General features: G+C 39.3%; 1 protein-coding gene across 1 annotated transcript; it reads left to right on the forward strand.

Moving 5' to 3' along the window:
• Positions 1 to 7,583: 7,583 nt before the first annotated feature.
• On the forward strand, positions 7,584 to 17,705 carry LOC311035551 (C-type lectin domain family 4 member E-like). The gene is made up of 6 exons (XM_084043826.1): positions 7,584 to 7,745; positions 10,357 to 10,434; positions 10,592 to 10,708; positions 16,453 to 16,586; positions 16,679 to 16,782; positions 17,155 to 17,705. The coding sequence occupies exons 1-6, from the start codon at positions 7,625 to 7,627 to the stop codon at positions 17,306 to 17,308; spliced, it is 708 nt and encodes a 235-aa protein (XP_083899952.1). The 5' UTR covers positions 7,584 to 7,624; the 3' UTR covers positions 17,309 to 17,705.
• Positions 17,706 to 19,378: the final 1,673 nt, after the last annotated feature.

Consider the following 19,378-nt stretch of genomic DNA (forward strand, 5'->3'; position numbering starts at 1 on the left):
ACCCTGGGAATAGACTTTCAAAAACACAGAACTGCCTTTGTTTCGGTAAGTAGTGAAGTAGTTTTGTTTAATTTTGACTATAAAGACGGAGACCTCTCCCTAATGTTGGGTCTATGAGCAGAGCAGTTAGAGAGAACTCACTAACGCTCTGGACCAGAGCTAACAGTCCCCGCAAAACCACGGTTACAACGAAAACGGTGACCTGTGGAATTCTGTGACACCACACTGACTCCACTACGGATTGCTGTTGCTTTGCTGATGCTGGTGTTGAGCAGATTCACCACTGCGCCTATACCTACTGTTGCACGCAAACGGCGTGAAGAACGTCACTTTAATAGTGAGAGAAATCTACGCAACACAATATTTAGGCAAGGCAGTCAAGGCAGTAACAATAAACAACAATAATCAATAAACAATCAGTCAGCCCTTCAGCACCATGGACAGCAACAGTCCGCTGTTATAAAAAAAAAACTCTCCTTTTATTGTGTGTGAAAAATGTAGGGTTTGTTTTCCTTTTTTTCCTCCAAGCGTCATTATGCCGTGTCATGATCCAATGGTTATCTCTGCCAGGCCATAAAGATTAGATTTTAGTTAGTCTACTACTTCCACTAATAGATTATGTTTCCCCCGTGCAGTGTGTGTGTGTGTGTGTGTGTGTGTGTGTGTGTGTGTGTGTGTGTGTGTGTGTGTGTGTGTGTGTGTGTGTGTGTGTGTGAATGAATGAATGAATGGATGTTTTTAATCATAAGACCCATCCCTTACAGGACACCAAAAACATAAATAAACAACATCACAACATTCACTTCTTGGAAACTGAAAACTGTTCAAATAAAATACAAATATTTGGTTAATAGCCTACCCCCAAAAATAAAATACTTTCTTGGTGGTTTGAGTGATGGCCAGTGGTGGAAAGTAACTAAGTACATACTACTCAATACTGTACTTAAATACAATTTTGAGGTGTTTTTACTTTACTGGAGTATTTCCAATTGTCTATATAGCCTACGTTTACTTCTACTCCACTACATTGCAGAGGCAAATATTGCACAAGACACACATTAACCACTTCAGCCCTATTTAAACTTTGACTATTTGAAAATAGCAGATCTACAAGCATACACCAACAAGTCGCTTTTAAATCTGCTATTTTCACAATATTTTTTAATACATTTTACACATGATACATTGTGAAATGGGATAATGAGTACTTTTACTTTTGGTACTTTAAGTATATTTTGAAGCCAATACTTTTGCACTTTTATTCAAGTACAATTTGATTACTGGACTTTTACTCTTACGTATAGGCTATTTCTTAATTGCAATATTGATACTTTTACTTAAGTAAATGTAGCACTGGCCCTTTAAGGAAAGTGCATAAAGAGGGGTGGCCAGGTTTGTGGCCTCCTGTCTAGCCAGAAACCTGGTTTGAGTGTTTGTGAGAGAGACCTGGAGGCATGAGGGGTACAGACTAATTCTCGGTAAGACAATCTGAAACAAATGACAAGGTTTTTATAACTCATTGTAACAATAGTATATGTATAAGAGTTTAGATAGGCTGACAATATTAGGCCTGTTGTTAATTATACTAATATATATCTGTACTTCCAGAAGCCTCCAGGTCCTTTGAGTAGCAGTACTCTGTGGCTGTGCAGGCCTTTATCAATTGGAGCCATGAGCATACATTGACTATTTGGGTATGTTTGTTATTTTCTGTATTTTGTCATCTTGCTATAGGAGCCTAATGAAGTGATGCATTGTTGGAGGGTTGGTCTAATGTTTTATTATTTGATTTTTGTAGGAGCTGAACTGTAAATCACTGTTTTTCCCACCGTGCTATATATATATATATATATAATACCATTTAGACTGAGTGCAATAGGGTTGACTGAGGACAGAGCTATACTGGGCCATTAGCTAGCATTGCATGACTTTGGTTTTGCTTATTTGTAGTTTGTTTTGATTTGCTTTTGGTTACTTATTTACTTTATTTTCTTTTGGTTTTGCATTATTTGGATTTGATTTGTTTAATTTCTGTATATTTACTTTAGAGGCCCCGAAGCCCTTACCCTTATTGCCCCCTTTGCCTCTTGAGTTCAGTTCCTTTTTGCAGAACTCTAACACTAACCGCTTTCTTCCGTTCTGTATTTTAACCTGACTATTTTTATAACAACTGTTGAATAAACTTGACACATTGGATACATCAGCCTCTGGTTCTGTTAATTCTGAACCCGTACCTTCCTGGGGAACCTTACCTGGTTCAGTCCTATATATCTATATATATATATACAGTATATGGTTAATGTGTTTAAAGGATCCCTCACTCCTATATGTGTGGGTGGCGTAGTCATTGCTTTTCCAAGCCCCTGCTACATAAAAAGAGTACTTTTTCCACCACTAGTGATGGTTCAGTTGAGTGATATGCTCGCAGAACAAGATGACACCAGACAGTATCACACCACAAGTTCTAAAGTGTATTACACACATAGAGAAACATAAACACAGTATTGGACACATGACGTGACCAGAAGATATGAGACAAGGAAAAGAACAGAATGAGTAGGAACAAAACATGCATCTCGTGTCATTGAGGCACAGACGTCAGTCTATTTGATAAAGTAGTTGATGGTCACGGTATCAAGGGTATCAGCTCTCAGCATGTGCTTATGCAGATTAGAAAGATTCACCACATGTAGGCTATGTACTGGGTCAAGCAGATAAATCTGCAGTCCCATAAACATAACACTCTCTTTATGTCTCCTCTCTGCATATGCTATACGTTGAAGGAAAGAGAACTAAGGTGCTTACTCATTGTTTAATGAACTCTGATAAATTCACACAACACTGCATTTAAAAAAAAGAAAAACTTTATTTAGGCAAGGCAGCAACAACGAGCAATAAACAGCACACAACCAGTCAGCACCATGGACAGCAGCCAGCTGTTTTTCTTTTCGTTTTTTTGTTGCAAATCTTGTGTATCTCATACAGTAGGCTCTATGCACAGCCGCCATATTGGAGAGAAATTGGGCCCCTCCCTTACTCCCTTCACAGGTCTTACCACTTATGCTAATTAAGGCTCTGTTCCATTTAGTGTTTAGCACAGTGGTTCTCAAACCTTTTAATTCAAGGACCATTCCATACCGTTCCATTTGTGCACTAGAGTTACACACCCGTAAGGGGCCATTTGGAACAACCTCAAGGGACCATGAGGGTTTTTCGGATTGGTTGTATGCATTCTGAACATGGAATGTGATAAAAACAAAAAAAATGCTTTTATTTGTTGTTTAGACTGCATAAAAACAATGCGACTCCAATCTACATAGGCCACAAATCAAATTCGGGCTGCCAGTCTGAACAAGGCCTCTCCCAGTGTTGCCTATGATGTGATGATGTACGCTATAAGCGACGTTGGGCTTGTTTTTCTGTAATGTTGGTTGTAAATGTTGGTAGTTGTGGGTTATGTTTTTTTGGGCTTGTTTCTAAAATGTAGTCGCTTATTTGGGCTTGCTTCCTGAATGATGTTTAAGCCAGTGTTTTCAAACATTTTAATGTATGTGATTGTTCACGTATCCCCATCTGAAAACATTTTGTGCCAGGGACTCCCGTACCAGATTTGTGTTCAAATATTTCCAAAATATTTTTAAATCTTTCACTTTTTTCCCAAGATTATTTTTGAAAATAGCACATCTACAAGCTCACAACGTGTCGCATCGCGACGCATTGTGAGCTTGTAGATCGGCTATTTTCAAATAGCCGATGTATAGGTTTAAAGTGCTCAAGTCGCTTCTTTTGGGCTTGTATTCATAGACGTTGCTCATAGCCTATCTCCTGGCCAAAATCTGGCAACACTGCCTCTCCCATGCAGCAATTAGAAAAGAGCAGGTGTGGTGCATGAAGAGTTAACGAATCCCATGCATTGATGCAAGTCAGGACAGCATGATTGACAGACTTCCATTGGTTCCTGGCTTCATGGCTCTCCGTATTTTAAGGCCACAGCATGAGCCAGAATGCAGAACTCCTGGATCCTTGATGTGTGGACCTCCTCAGGGAAAGGGAAAGTGGAGACCTGGTTATTTATTATTACTATTTTGTTCAGCTTCACCCAGCTGATGGTTCTTTGGCTTGAAATTCAGGTACACTGCATGACTTTGATTTGTTTATGTTGGAGGGACAGAACATGATTATTCACTAACATGGCGTACAAAACTACATGCAGTAGAGTTGAGGATGAAATGTAATGTCTACGGGTAACTGTAATAGTGGGCTCCTGAGAACTCTGGGCAACATAGGTTTTAAATTGACATTGTATTTTAAAATGTAAATATAAATGTCATTGTTCATATTTTTCACATTTAAGGACTAGTATTTCTACAATTGCTAAACTGATGCAAACCTGAGTATAGCCAGTCATTATGGGCATAAGGGTCAATTTAGGTTTAATAATGATGCACTGTGCATGTTCAAATCATGTATACTTTACATTATTCATTTCCAACATTTTCTAAAGCTTTTATATATATCTTTTTTTGGGGGGAGGCAGACAAGTTGAGGTGTCCATTTGAACTGTTTCCTTAGCAAGAGTGCTAATTTCCATCCATATTCCCTAATGGGACAGAAGGCAGTTGCTCCTGGACACAGACAGTGCGGGCCTCCTGACAGTGGAGAAGGATCTGTGACTGCCATCCGGTCTCACTGGACCCTCCCATTTGAAAAGGACAGTAACTCAGCTGCCCGCCTGCTCACCCGTACCTGCTCCAGAGACCGTATCACGCCGGTCCTCCACGACCTCCAAAATAATCCACTTTAAAATGCTGCTCACCACCTCGAAGGCACTCCACAATAACCTGGCTCCCTCCTACCTCTCTGACCTCCTCAAGCCACATGTCCTGTCCCGTTCCCTCGGCTTCAGTGACGCCGGCCTCCTGGAGACCGGGCTCCGAACCTGGCCAGGGCAAGGCAGGGCAAGGCAAGGCAGGGCCTTCTCTGTGGCCCTGCCCCCTCCCTCTGGATGCACTCCCCAAACATATCAGAGACGCCCCTTCACTCCCCTGCTTCAGAACCGCCCTGAAAACCCACCTATTCAGAATTGCCTTGCTGAGTTGACTTTGATTTCAACTCTTGTTATTTTGTGTGTTTTATTGCTTTTAATTATCTTTGCTTGTCTTAAGTTTTTTAAATACAGTTCTCTTTTCTTTTTTTTGTCCTCTCCCCTGGCTCAGACACATGTAAAGCATCTTTGAGTACTTAGAAAAGCGCAATGTAAATTCCAGATATTATTTACTATGCCCTGTGCAAGATAAACCCTGGTCTGACTTTATGTGGAATTGCCTTTTTTGTGACTTGGATTTAATGCTGAAACATTTAACTTTTTAGCCCTTATTTCCACTCCAGGCCTTGTCTTTTGCCAGGCCACCATTTGTAATAAGAATCTGTTATTAATTTGTTTTGCCTGGTTTGACTGAAGGTTAAATTAAAAAAATAATGATACTAATGACTCTGATCCTCAGTTTTTAACAGATTTGTGCTTTGGACTGCTTTGAGAGACGACACACTCGAGTATATGTTTGCTGTTGGATGGAAGTGGAAGGTGAGGTGCTGGAGCCTAAAAGGAAACCAAATGAACAAGGCAGCCTCCGCACACTCAAACTGTGCAACATCTGATTTTCTTTTATATATATAGCAAGCAAGTGTCCTGAAGGTCTGTGACCGAACGCTTCCTACTATATGAAAAAAAAAACAGCTTTTGCACAGTTTTGAGTGCGTGGAGGCTGCCATTAATTGTTCAAAAATGTCCACTCTACAAGCTCACAACGCGTTGCTCTGCGACATGTTGTGAGCTTGTAAATCTGCTATTTTCACTACTTACGTGATGAGATAATTTACAAAAGAAGTTGAAATATGGAGATAAGATTTTTACCTGACGGTAATGATATAATATTCCGCTTTGATGTTAATTTGAAATAAAACTCTTTCTGGTCAAGTTTTAAGAAATACAATAACAATATTCTATTTATAGCAGGGGTAGGCAACCTGTACTTTCTAATAAATATTACTGTTTATATGCTTAATTTCAACTATGAAATTGCACTATAAATCAAGTGTTGTCAAGTGATATAAATTGAATGTACATGAATTAGGCATAGGCTACTACAGCTTAAAAGCTACACGTTAATAATTGCAGTTAACTAGTGTGGACACTAGGTGGCAGTGTCGTACACACACTAACTTTAGCAAGGGAAGGGGCTCTCCTTTTTTCCAAGGACCCCCATAACTCTGAGAGTGTGCAAATGGAACCTAAATTGACCCTTTTTAGTCCATTTGGTTCCAAGAAGAACAAATAAAGAAAAAAGGGAAAGAAGAAGAACAGAAACTTCTTGCTAAGTGAGTAGCTCAGAGTTGTACTTCCTCTTTTTAGGAACACAAAAAAATGGTCTTTGTGCAGCGGGTCTATTCCAGGAAAACACAGTTTTCCTATTAAATTAGACATCTCTGTATCCTTATTGAGCAATAATGTTAGACTATGTCCAGTATAGAGAATACTGTATATACTGGCTCAATGCTGTAAGTGCAGAAACTTCAATGTTCAAATCCTCCTCTGTATTATCATGCTGCGCTGCAATAAAGAATATTATATTATTTTTTATTTTTTTTAAGTATTTAGATATTGGGTTTGACAGCCATGAACCACAGAGGAGAGGAATTTAAAAGCTCCAACAACTAGCCTGTGTATCTGAACTAAACAAACAACACATTCTAGTCACACAGTGCATTTGAACACATTACAACCACAGAACGTTTTATAAGGCCCCTTTCCAGAGCCAAGGTTAAGAACAACCTTAAAATGCTGATATTTGAACAAGCGTTTGCTGATGTTACATGATTTTATTTCCACGCTTGTGGTGTTGTCCTGCTTGAGATGAATTGTACAGGCTTTTTCTGCTTTAACACCTTGTTTTGTTTTTAATCTCACTGTTGTATGTAAAGCACTTTGTGAGACCTCTCTGTGAGAAGTGCTATATGAATAAGATGCACTTACTTACTTACTTTCTTACTTATTTACTTACTACCAGGTTTCCATCAGGCTACCATTAGACTGTTGAACAAGGCCTGAACACCACCTGCTGGAATGCCACACTGGGTTACTTTCCTTTATACTACTTTGTCTATGTTGGATTACCTTCAGAAAGGTGGATTACTTTACTTACTGGATTCCTTTATGCAGATTATTTTCCTTTGGTGAATTATTTTACTTATGTGGCCAACTTTCCTTTTTGTGTCCCAGCACAAGGAATCAGCACAAGGAATCAGACCATAGTTATACTGTCATGTTACAAGGACAAGCTGTACCATAAACAATAGCTATCAGGCCTAGGAGAGACATCTTGGCTCTACGTCATGTATTACAATGTATCTAGGGTACAAAGATGAATAACATAAGATGAACAACACAATGTACTGATGTCTTTTTTATTTGTGTTTCTTGTCTATAAGCATAACTTTTTTTTAAAGAAACCAACATGAGGAAGAGTGGCACAGACATAAAAGACCACACTTTTCTTGTGTTGAGTGTGTTGTGAAGAGGTGGACCAAAATAACTGCAAGAAGAATTCAAGTCATAAAGGTAGAAATGGCTGTAGATGGACATTATGACCACTTTAAACTCCAAGATCAAGACAATCTAATCTGTGATGATAGTGAGACCACGACTACAGCTCAGGAGAAAGATCTACGGAAGAAACTCCAGTCTGGTAAGAGATGTTACAAATAGTGTCACCATGAAAAAAAAAAAGTTCAGAGAGTTTAAAGGAGAATTCCGGTCATTTTAGCTTGTATGTTTGATGTGTCGCTAATCACTCACCAACATACAAAGGAACGTTGAATAATTCCAAATCTGCCCCTGTTGTCCATTCTGCAGACCCCTTGCAGCGGCATAATGGGAGTGTGTATGACTGAAAATCGCCTATTTTAACAAATGCATAGTCTGTTTTTACCAGGTGCTCGAAGAGCCCTGGTCTACAAACCGCCTCAGTAGACTTTCGACACCTAAGCACTCAGGGGTCGACACCTAAGTCTCATTGGCTGTCCTGGCTGTCCTTCACACTTCCCCCCGTTTAAGCCAATGGGGAGTAAGTGTCCATACAGCACCCGCCTCTCCTCCTTTGCAGCAGCGAGAGCCACACACACACACACACACAGCCTCTCCTCCTTTGCAGCAGCGAGAGCCACACACGCACACACACACACACACACACACACACACACACACACACACACACACACGCCCAAAAGAAGCAACTACAGGCCATGTTAGCACTTCACTGTGCTGGGGACCCCCGTAAAGCAATCACTCGTGGTCCGAGGACCCCCACTGGAAGTCTGAGACTTCCCCATACGATGAACGGCTATGTTGCGCGAGAGATACCGAGACAGGACGCTAATGATTGCCATTAAAACCAAATACATGATGTTGCTCACATGTTGCAAACACAGCAGCTATAGGTGAGGGCGGCCCCAGCTAAACAACAGGCCGCTCGATGTTCGTTTGTATGGAAGAATTTCACTGAAGATGTGGACAAATACAACGGTGGGGTGACGACGGTAGTTGACGAGCTTACTTTTTTTCCTCCTCCTGTGTCGTGTAAGCCCGTGCTAAAGATGCTATGTGATGATGTTAATGTAAGTCATTACAGCCCCATAACGTGGTTAATAAAGTATCTTTTGGGAAGCACAATACATTGAAATGACGGGAATAATAACGCGACTCGCGTCAATAACTAATGGGATTTTTTTAAATAACTAAATACCCTTTTTTCCTCCTCCTGTGTCGTGTAAGCCCGTGCTAAAGATGCTATGTGATGATGTAACTAAATACCCTTTTTTCCTCCTCCTGTGTCGTGTAAGCCCGTGCTAAAGATGCTATGTGATGATGTTAATGTAAGTCATTACAGCCCCATAACGTGGTTAATAAAGTATCTTTTGGGATGCACAATACATTGAAATGACGGGAATAATAACGCGACTCGCGTCAATAACTAATGGGATTTTTTCTAATAACTAGACCCACCCGAAATGAAATGTAACATCCGTGGCCATGGGGTAAGCACTTCACTTATTAACTTGTTGACTGAATCCACAATGGACAGAAAGTAACAAGAGGTGCAAACAACACAATGCATCAACAATAAACTATACCTTGTGCCCTTAGCCAGGTGCTTAAACAAATTTAACCTTTCGATTGGAACATAGACATGCTCCTCTGACGTTGTTTTCATTCATACTGACGTCTTTGCAAAGACGCACAAAATGTACACAGTGGAGTGCTCCACTTCCTTCCTGTTTCAGACCTTTCAAAATAAAAGCCTTTACCATAACAGACTAATAAAAAACGAACTCAAATACAATTCTTTCAAGCAAAACAATCGAAAGGTGTCAGTTGAGGCATGAACAATAAAACATTATATATCCAATGTAAACAATAAAAGGACCCAAATAAAGTGATAAACTATAAAACTTGGCAAACGTCCACAGTAATGTATCTTTGAAAGTCCAAAGGTTTGGCAAGTTTAGGGTGGCAATAGCGCCGCCTGCTGGCCAGGAGGTGCATCTGGTGGGCTTTTCTTATAGAAAATAACAGTACATTTTTAAGACACCTTTTTATGCAAGGCAGTGCTGAAGTGGTTCGTTACATGTAGATCTGCTATTTTCACAGATTTAGTACTTTTACTTTTGGTACTTTCAGTACATTTTGATGCCAATACTTTTGTACTATTAAGTTATTATTTGGCCATGTTCACACTGACCTCAATCTTCGCCATTGTTGGGAAGACCCGTGTGGTGTCAAAAAATGTTGCCACCACTTACATATAAAACATTCTAGCATTTATTGTCGCAGATTCAATGTTGCCAGGTTTGGCGAGAGAAACAAGCAATCCCAAAAACAAGTAATCAGGTCTATGAAAACACACACACACACACACACACACACACACACACACACACACACACACACACACACACACACACACACACACACACACACACACAGAGCACCTGGTAGGATATGACTTCAAGTCATTTCTTTCTTGTTTTTCTCCTAGTACTCATTGTGGAGTCTCATGATACTTAAACAGGCGCTGAATGTCCCTCATGAGCTAACGCTAATGCAGAACGAGATGATGCTGGTTGCTTGTTTCTCTCACAGACACCAGGTTCTGTTCTCCTTTAACTGAATTCTCCTTTAACTGACCTCACTCACTCTTTTTCTTACTGTGTGTGTGTGTGTGTGTGTGTGTGTGTGTGTGTGTGCGTGCGTGCGTGCGTGCGTGCGTGCGTGCGTGCGTGCGTGCGTGCTCCCTCCAGATATAAGACGGTACAAGTGGGTTGGAGTCGGTGTTGGATTGCTTTGTGCTATTCTAGCTCTCCTCAACATTGTTCAATGTAAGACAAGTTTAATCATGTATTATATTTTTCTTACAATATCTATGATGAACCAAAAATGTTGTTTTCAATACACTGAAACTTGATACCTTATAAAATAAATAATAATGTAGTGAAATAGTGGACCTCCCAATTCACTAATACTGTTTCACTACAGATCAGTCCAACAAAGTGGACAAAGTCCAAACTGTGTTGCAAGACAAGAACAACAACCAGACTGGAGAGATTGACCAACAACTATTGACCAGTTGCAAGCAATTAGAGAAGATGCTTGGTCAGTGAGACATCACTGTTTTTTTTTTATTGTTATATCATGTTGTTCATAATTTGTAACAAATTAACAAATGAAAGAACAATATAATGTTACTGTTTTGTTGATAGAAACACCCGAATGGCTGGAATTTGGCAGAGGTTGTTATTACATCTCTACTGAGAAGAAAAACTGGGAGGAGAGCAGACAGTGGTGTAGAAACAACCAATCAGACCTGATTGTCATAAACAGCACAGAAAAACAGGTATGTGTGTGGGTACATTAGTCCACTATTTTGAGACATAAATCTATCGTACAGTTTTTACATCAGTAACCAGCTGTTTTTTTCTGTCCAGGACTTTGTTGAACGTGTCGACAAGAGAGTGTGGCTGGGTTTAACTGACAGAGGGAGAGAAGGGTCATTCCAGTGGGTAGATGGAACGCCACTGACCATCATTTTACCTTCATTCTAATAAATGGTGTTACATGTTATAGAATACAAACCCATACTACACTGAGGCGTTCTATTTTAGGCACGTCATTATAGGCTGACATCAAAAATCTAATGTATTTGTTTTTTGTTTGTTTTCAAATGTAGCGAAAATAGCCAATCTACAAGCACACAACACATCACAATGTGACGTGTTGTGAGCTTGTAGATCAGCTTCTTTTACTATGAGTATACTGTAGGTGTGGCTTGGACCCAAAACCACTGAGAATATAATAATATATATAAACAAAATGTTTAGCGTGATAAACCCTCCTTGTAAAGGTATTGTAAATAATGAATTAAACGTATCTACTTCTCCAGGTACTGGATGCCTGGTCAGCCTTATAACGCTGAACTAGATGAAGACTGTGTTGAGTATTATGATGGGTCTCATTCTTCCTCTTCTGGCAAAGGATGGAACGATGCACCGTGTTCTTGGTCCGTCAACTGGATCTGTGAAAGAGTTGTGTGCTGAAACCATCATGTTCACAATGTATCAGTTAGCTGGTGTTTTGGTACAGCTACATGATGGCTGTGTTTGCATGTGGTAGTTTGTGTGTTTGCTTTGGTTTGTCTGCCTTGCATTTCTACCCAATATGCACTGTAGACATTATATTACAATTTATATTCACATTTTCATTATTTAGTTAAAGGGGAGCCTGATATTAATAAAACCCATTCCATTTTAATGTTTTATGTTTTATTATGCATCTATTTCACAAATTTCAGGCATTTCCCCCTCTTTTTTGTCATTAAACTGAAGACCTATTGTATTAATTGATTATATAAAAAAGAAAAAAGGAGATCTACAAGCCCACTGCCCACTCATACCTTGTAAACGCATGTATGTTCGCTATGAGGAGATCTTTATTATTCTTGTTTGATTTCCTTCATCTGTTTTTCTCCTTATCTTTTTATATTAAATACATGTGAAATGTGATATACAAGTACAATTTATTATTATTATGATAATGATGATGATGATGATTATGTCTACACACACACACACACACACACACACACACACACACACACACACACACACACACACACACACACACACACACACACACACACACACACACACACACAGAAAGGAGGAAAAAAAGGAAAATAATAAACAGAAACTTCTTTCTAAGTGAAAAGTAGCTCACAGTTGTACTTCCTCTTCTTAGAAACACAGAAAAACTGGTCTTTGTGCAGCCGGTCTATTCCAGGAAAACACAGTTTTCCTGTTAAATTAGACATCTCTATATCCTTATTGTGACGGCCCTGCCCCTCTGCCTCACTGTAGGCTAGCCGGCAGCCTTGGTGATTGCCAGAGTGGAGCAGGCCGTCAGGCCAACTTGCTACACCTGGGGTTATGGGTGTGGCAGAGTATATAAGGTCCTCTCCATGAAACTTTTGGATCTCTCTCCATATCCTCTCCAGAGCCTGTCTTGAGTGCCACCTGGCCTGAGTGGGCTCAGCCCTTTTGTTTAGTTTTGCACTTTCTATACAACACGCACACAGCACACTCCACACATTCACACACTGCATACATAACTGACTACTGACTTATTGTCTCCGCCAGGCCGAAAGGCATGGCGAGAGAGTATGTTTTACCCCCTGTCCGTCAGTCCGTGTGTGTGTGTGTGTGTGCGTCCGTCCGTCCGTCCGTCCGTCTGTCATTCTGTCATTTTGTGTACAGCTAATCTCTGGCACCGTTGGCTTGATCGCAGCGAAACTGTGCACACACACTCCCTGGATGCCAAAGCAGAACCTCTGCTCCAAATTTTTCACATGCGCGTTTTATAGCGCCACCAGGAGGCCGATTTGTGCAAAACACATTTTTGGACAGTACTCCTACAGATTTTGGCCAAAAATCCCCCAAATCAGTACACAGTATCTCTATAGTCATTAAAAGAAACGGCTCATTTCAGATTTTTCATATTCCATCCTGATTGGCAAAAAATGGCTTTCAAAGTTTGCAGGAGTACTTAGTTTCGAACAAAATGCCTCAAATCATGAACACATCATGCAATTTCCGTGAAATTTTGCACACACATTCCCATTAGGCCGAGGAAGAAATGCCATTTGAAAATTTTCAAATCAGCCTCATGGTGGCGCTGTAACAGGCCGATTCGTGTTTTTACCTATAACTGCACCGATCAGTGTAAAACATTGTATGCACACTCTCTAGAGGCCAAGGAAAAACCTTTGCCCTGCATTTTTCACATTTGCCTTTTATAGCGCCACCAGGAGGCAGACTTATGTAAAACACATTTTTTGATATTAAGCCTTCAGATTTGATCCAAATTTCACGCAAATCGGTACACATGATCTCTATAGTCATGTGATCAAGACAGATCTGTTTGATTTTTCATATTCCATCCTGATTGGCTAACATTGACATGTAATGTTTGCAGGAGTGGCCCGTTTTGAACAAAATGCCGCAAATCATGAACGCAGCGTCCGATTGCGGTGAAACTTTGAATGCACATTTGCACTACGTTGAGGAACAAATGCCACCCTTTTAACATTGGCCTGTTATAGCGCCACCAGCAGGTCAAATTTAGCAAAACACATTTTTAGAACAAAATGCCTCAAATCATACATGCAGTGTCCGTTTGCCGTGCACAGTATAGGAATAAATGGCACCCTTTTCACATTGGCCTATTATAGCGCCACCAGGAGGCCATAATAACCTACCTGACCTGGAGGAGACTTGTGCTCCGAGGGGCACTTTTTCTAGTTCACACCTCATTCCATTCCTTTTGTTTATTGCTTTATTTCTTAAGTTATAGTCAAATAAATATAAATTTAAATGTTTGCATCATGTGTGGACTCCCTTCTTTTGCCATGTAACCCTAGTGCATGACATTATTGAGCAATAACATGTTAGGCTATGTCCAGTATAGAGTACATACTGGCTCAATGCTGTAAGTGCAGAAACTTCAAGATTCAAATGCTCCTCTGTATTATCATGCAGCGCTGTAATAAATAACAATAAGTTCCTTATTATTTTAATATGATTTTTTAAGTATTTAGATATTGGGTTTGACAGCCATGAACCACAGAGGAGAGGAATTGAAAAGCTCCAACAATTAGCCACTCACTAAGTCAGCAGTTAAAATGAATGATAAAGGCAAGATGCAATTCTCAAGAACTGGACTTCTAAAATGCTGATGGCAGCACTTGATTCAGTTTCATGTACTGTATGTCGATTTCAGTTCCTGTCTGCTTTCTCTCAGTTCCCTGTTGGCTGGAATCAAATGATTTGTGGTTTGACAGAAAGTGTCTTTCCATGTTCCCTTTCTTCACCATCGCTGTTGCTGATGAGAGAACATTGCGAGAAATGTTTCCCATGATACATGTGACAGGATGCTGAAGTTACTGTTTTAAATATATGACTTTGTGAGAACAGACTGTCACATTGATATCAGATTTTGTGGCTCTGCCTCTGATCCTATATACTTTCATATGAAATGACACGGAAATGGAAATGAAACGGAATGGCCTAGTGGTTATGGCGCATACCGCATATAGGCTCTAATGTGGCCTAACAGCAGTGGTGTAAAGGTATTAAGTACATTTACTCAATGACTGTACTTATGTACAATTTTGAGGTATTTTTTACTTTACTTGAGTATTTCCAATTGTCAATTATTTTACTTCTACTCAGCTACATCTCAGAGGCAAATATTGTACTTTTACTTGATTACAATTATTTCAAAACTTAGTTTCTAGTTACTTAGTAGATTTGAAAATAGCTGATCTACAAGCTCACATTACATCACGATGCGACACAATGTGAGCTAGTAGCTTATTTCATAATATTTTTATAAATTACTTTTTCTGCATAATGACTATTTTTTACTTTTGGTACTTTAAGTACATTTTGATGCCAATACTTTTGTACTTTTACTCAAGTACATTTTGAATTCTGGACTTTTATTTGTAACAGAGTATTTCTATATTGCAATATTGATACTTTTACTAAACCACAGCGAGTTGCATGTTCGATTCCCAAGCCTGGTGACCTTTGCTGCGTGCCACTCCCCGTCTCTCTGTTTCAATAACCATCCAGTTGCTCTGTTCACTCAAATGATTTAATTCACTATCACTTTAGTTGGCCTATAATATAGGCCAACTAAAGTTATAGTGCACTAAATGGGCCTATACAAATTTGGCAGCATTCAGAGTACATGTCACAGTTTCTGAGAATTCTTTACAAAGTGTGCCGTTCCTGTAGACATGACCATTTCACAAAAAAATATGCTGATGTAGTTTTTTTTTCATGTTTCTTGTAACTGTAATACAGTACATGGGTGGAACAAACCAAAATGAGGAAGAGTGGCACAGACATAAAAGACCACACTTTTCTTGTGTTCAGTGCTTTGTGAAGAGGTGGACCAAAATAACTGCAAGAAGCATTCAAGTCACAAAGGTAGAAATGGCTGTAGATGGACATTATGACCACTTTATACTCCAAGATCAAGACAATCTAATCTGTGATGATAGTGAGACCACGACTACAGCTCAAGAGAAAGATCTACGGAATAAACTCCAGTCTGGTAAGAGATGTTACTACAACTAAATATCACAATGACATGAAAACGTTGGAATTTTAACCTAACCCATTTAATAAGAAGTTCAAAGAGTTTAACTGACCTCACTCCCTCATGTTCTTACTGTGTGTGTGTGTGTGTGTGTGTGTGTGTGTGTGTGTGTGTGTGTGTGTGTGTGTGTGTGTGTGTGTGTGTGTGTGTGTGTGTGTGTGTGTGTGTGTGTGTGTGTGTGTGTGTGAGAGAGAGTGTCCTTCAGACATAAGACGGTACAAGTGGGTTGGTGTCGGTGTTGGATTGCTTTGTGCTGTTCTATCTCTCCTCAACATTGTTCAATGTAAGACACGTTTAATCATATATTATTTTTCTTACAATGTATATGTATATCTATAATTTACCAAAAATTTTGTTTTCAATACACTGGCACTTGATACCTCATAAAATATATAATAACTTAGTGGAATAGTGGACCTCCCAATTCACTAATACTGTTTCACTACAGATCAATCCAACAAAGTGGACAAAATCCAAACTGTGTTACACAAGAACAACAACCAGACTGGAGAGATTGACCAACAACTATTGACCAGTTGCAAGCAATTAGAGAAGATGCTCGGTCAGTGAGACATCACAGTTTTTCTCCATTGTTATATCATGTTGTTCATCATTTGTCATTCATTTTAACAAATGAAAGAACAGTGGCTAATACAATGTTACTGTTTTGTTGTTAGAAACACCCGGATGGCTGAAATTTGGCAGAGGTTGTTATTACATCTCTACTGAGAAGAAAAACTGGGACCAGAGCAGACAGTGTTGTAGAAACAACCAATCAGACCTAATTGTTATAAACAGCACAGAAAAACAGGTATGTGTGTGTGTACATTAGTCCACTATTTTGAGACATAAATCTATTGTACAGTTTTTACATCAGTAACCAGCTGTTTTTTTTCTGTCCAGGATTTTGTTGAACGTGTCGACAAGAGAGTGTGGCTGGGTTTGACTGACAGAGGGAGAGAAGGGTCTTTCCATTGGGTAGATGGAACGCCACTGACCACACCAACGTAAGACTGATCATCTTCATTTTACCTTCATTCTAATAAATGGTATTACATATTATAGAATACAAACCTATACTACACTGAGGTGTTCTATTTTAGGCACGTCATTATAGGCTGACATCAAAAATCGAATGTATTTGTTTTTTGTTTGTTTTCAAATGTAGCAAAAATAGGCAATCTACAAGCACACAACACATCACGATGTGACGTGTTGTGAGCTTGTAGATCAGGTTCTTTTACTATGAGTATACTGTAGGTGTGGCTTGGACCCAAAACTAGAGAATATAATAATATATATAAACAAAATATTTAGAGTGAAAAACCCTCGTTGTAAAGGTATTGTAAATCATGAATTAAACATATCTACTTCTCCAGGTACTGGATGCCTGGTCAGCCTTATAACGCTACACCAGATGAAGACTGTGTTGAGTATTATGATGGGTCTCATTCTTCCGTTTCTGGCAAAGGATGGAACGATGCACCGTGTTCTTGGTCCGTCAACTGGATCTGTGAAAGAGTTGTGTGCTGAAACCATCATGTTCACAATGTATCAGTTAGCTGGTGTTTTGGTACAGCTACATGATGGCTGTGTTTGCATGTGGTAGTTTGTGTGTTTGCTTTGGTTTGTCTGCCTTGCATTTCTACCCAATATGCACTGTAGACATTATATTACAATTTATATTCACATTTTCATTATTTAGTTAAAGGGGAGCCTGATATTAATATAACCCATTCAATTTTAATGTTTTATGTTTTATTATGCATCTATTTCACACATGTCAGGCATTTCCCCCTCTTTTTTTGTCATTAAACTTAAGACCTATCGTATTAATTGATTATATAAAAAAGAAAAAAGGAGATCTACAAGCCCACTGCCCACTCATACCTTGTAAACGCATGTATGTTCGCTATGAGGAGATCTTTATTATTCTTGTTTGATTCCCTTCATCTATTTTTCTCCTTATCTTTTTATATTAAATACATTTGAAATGTGATATACAAGTACAATTTATTATTATTATTATGATAATGATGATGATGATTATGTCTACACACACACACACACACACACACACACACACACACACACACACACACACACACACACACACACACACACACACACACACACACACACACACACACACACACACACAAAAAGGAGGAAAAAAAGGAAAATAATAAACAGAAACTTCTTTCTAAGTGAAAAGTAGCTCACAGTTGTACTTCCTCTTCTTAGAGACACAGAAAAAACTGGTCTTTGTGCAGCCGGTCTATTCCAGGAAAACACAGTTTTCCTGTTAAATTAGACATCTCTATATCCTTATTGTGACGGCCCTGCCCCTCTGCCTCACTGTAGGCTAGCCGGCAGCCTTGGTGATTTCCAAAGTGGAGCAGGCCGTCAGGCCAACTTGCTACACCTGGGGTTATGGGTGTGGCAGAGTATATAAGGTCCTCTCCATGAAACCTTCGGATTGCTCTCCATATCCTCTCCAGAGCCTGTCTTGAGTGCCACCTGGCCTGAGTGGGCTCAGCCCTTTTGTTTAGTTTTGCACTTTCTATACAACACGCACACAGCACACTCCACACATTCACACACTGCATACAGTACATAACTGAACTGACTTATTCACACCATTCCATTCCTTTTGTTTATTGCTTTATTTCTTAAGTTATATAATACATATAAATTTAAATGTTTGCATTATGTGTGGACTCCCTTCTTTTGCCATGTAACCCTAGTGCATGACATTATTGAGCAATAACATGTTAGGCTATGTCCAGTATAGAGAACATACTGTATATACTGGCTCAATGCTGTAAGTGCAGAAACTTAAGATTCAAATGCTCCTCTGTATTATCATGCAGTGGTGCAATAAATAACAATAAGTTCCTTATTTCTAATATGATTTTTTTTTAGTATTTAGATATTGGGTTTGACAGCCATGAACCACAGAGGAGAGGAATTGAAAAGCTCCAACAACTAGCCACTCACTCACTCACTTACTTGGCAGCACTTGATCCAGTTTTATGTACGTAGATTTCAGTTCCTGTCTGCTTTCTCTCAGTTCCCTATTGGCTGGAATCAAATGATTTGTGGTTTGACCGAAAGTGTCTTTCCATGTTCCCTTTCTTCACCATCGCTGTTGCTGATGAGAGAACATTGCAAGAAAGGTTTCCCATGGTACATGTGATAGGATGCTGAGGTTGCTGTCTTAAATATATGACTTTGTGAAAACAGACACATTGATATCACATAGTGTGGCTCTGCCTCTGATCGTATACTTTCATATGCAATGACAAACGGAAATGAAAACATTTCAATAACCAGGGGCCCCATGGCCTAGTGATTATGGCGCATACCGCATACAGGCTCTAATGTGGCCTAACAGCAGTGGTGTAAAGTAACTACGTACATTTACTCAATGACTGTACTTATGTACAGTTTTGGGGTATTTTTACTTTACTTGAGTATTTCCAATTGTCAATTATTTTACTTCTACCCAGCTACATCTCAGAGGCAAATATTGTACTTTTACTCGATTACAATTATTTGAAAACTTTAGTTTCTAGTTACTTAGTAGTAGATTTGAAACTA

This window comes from Gymnoscopelus microlampas, assembly GCF_963454915.1.
Source record: "Gymnoscopelus microlampas genome assembly, chromosome: 19".
NCBI lineage: Eukaryota > Metazoa > Chordata > Actinopteri > Myctophiformes > Myctophidae > Gymnoscopelus > Gymnoscopelus microlampas.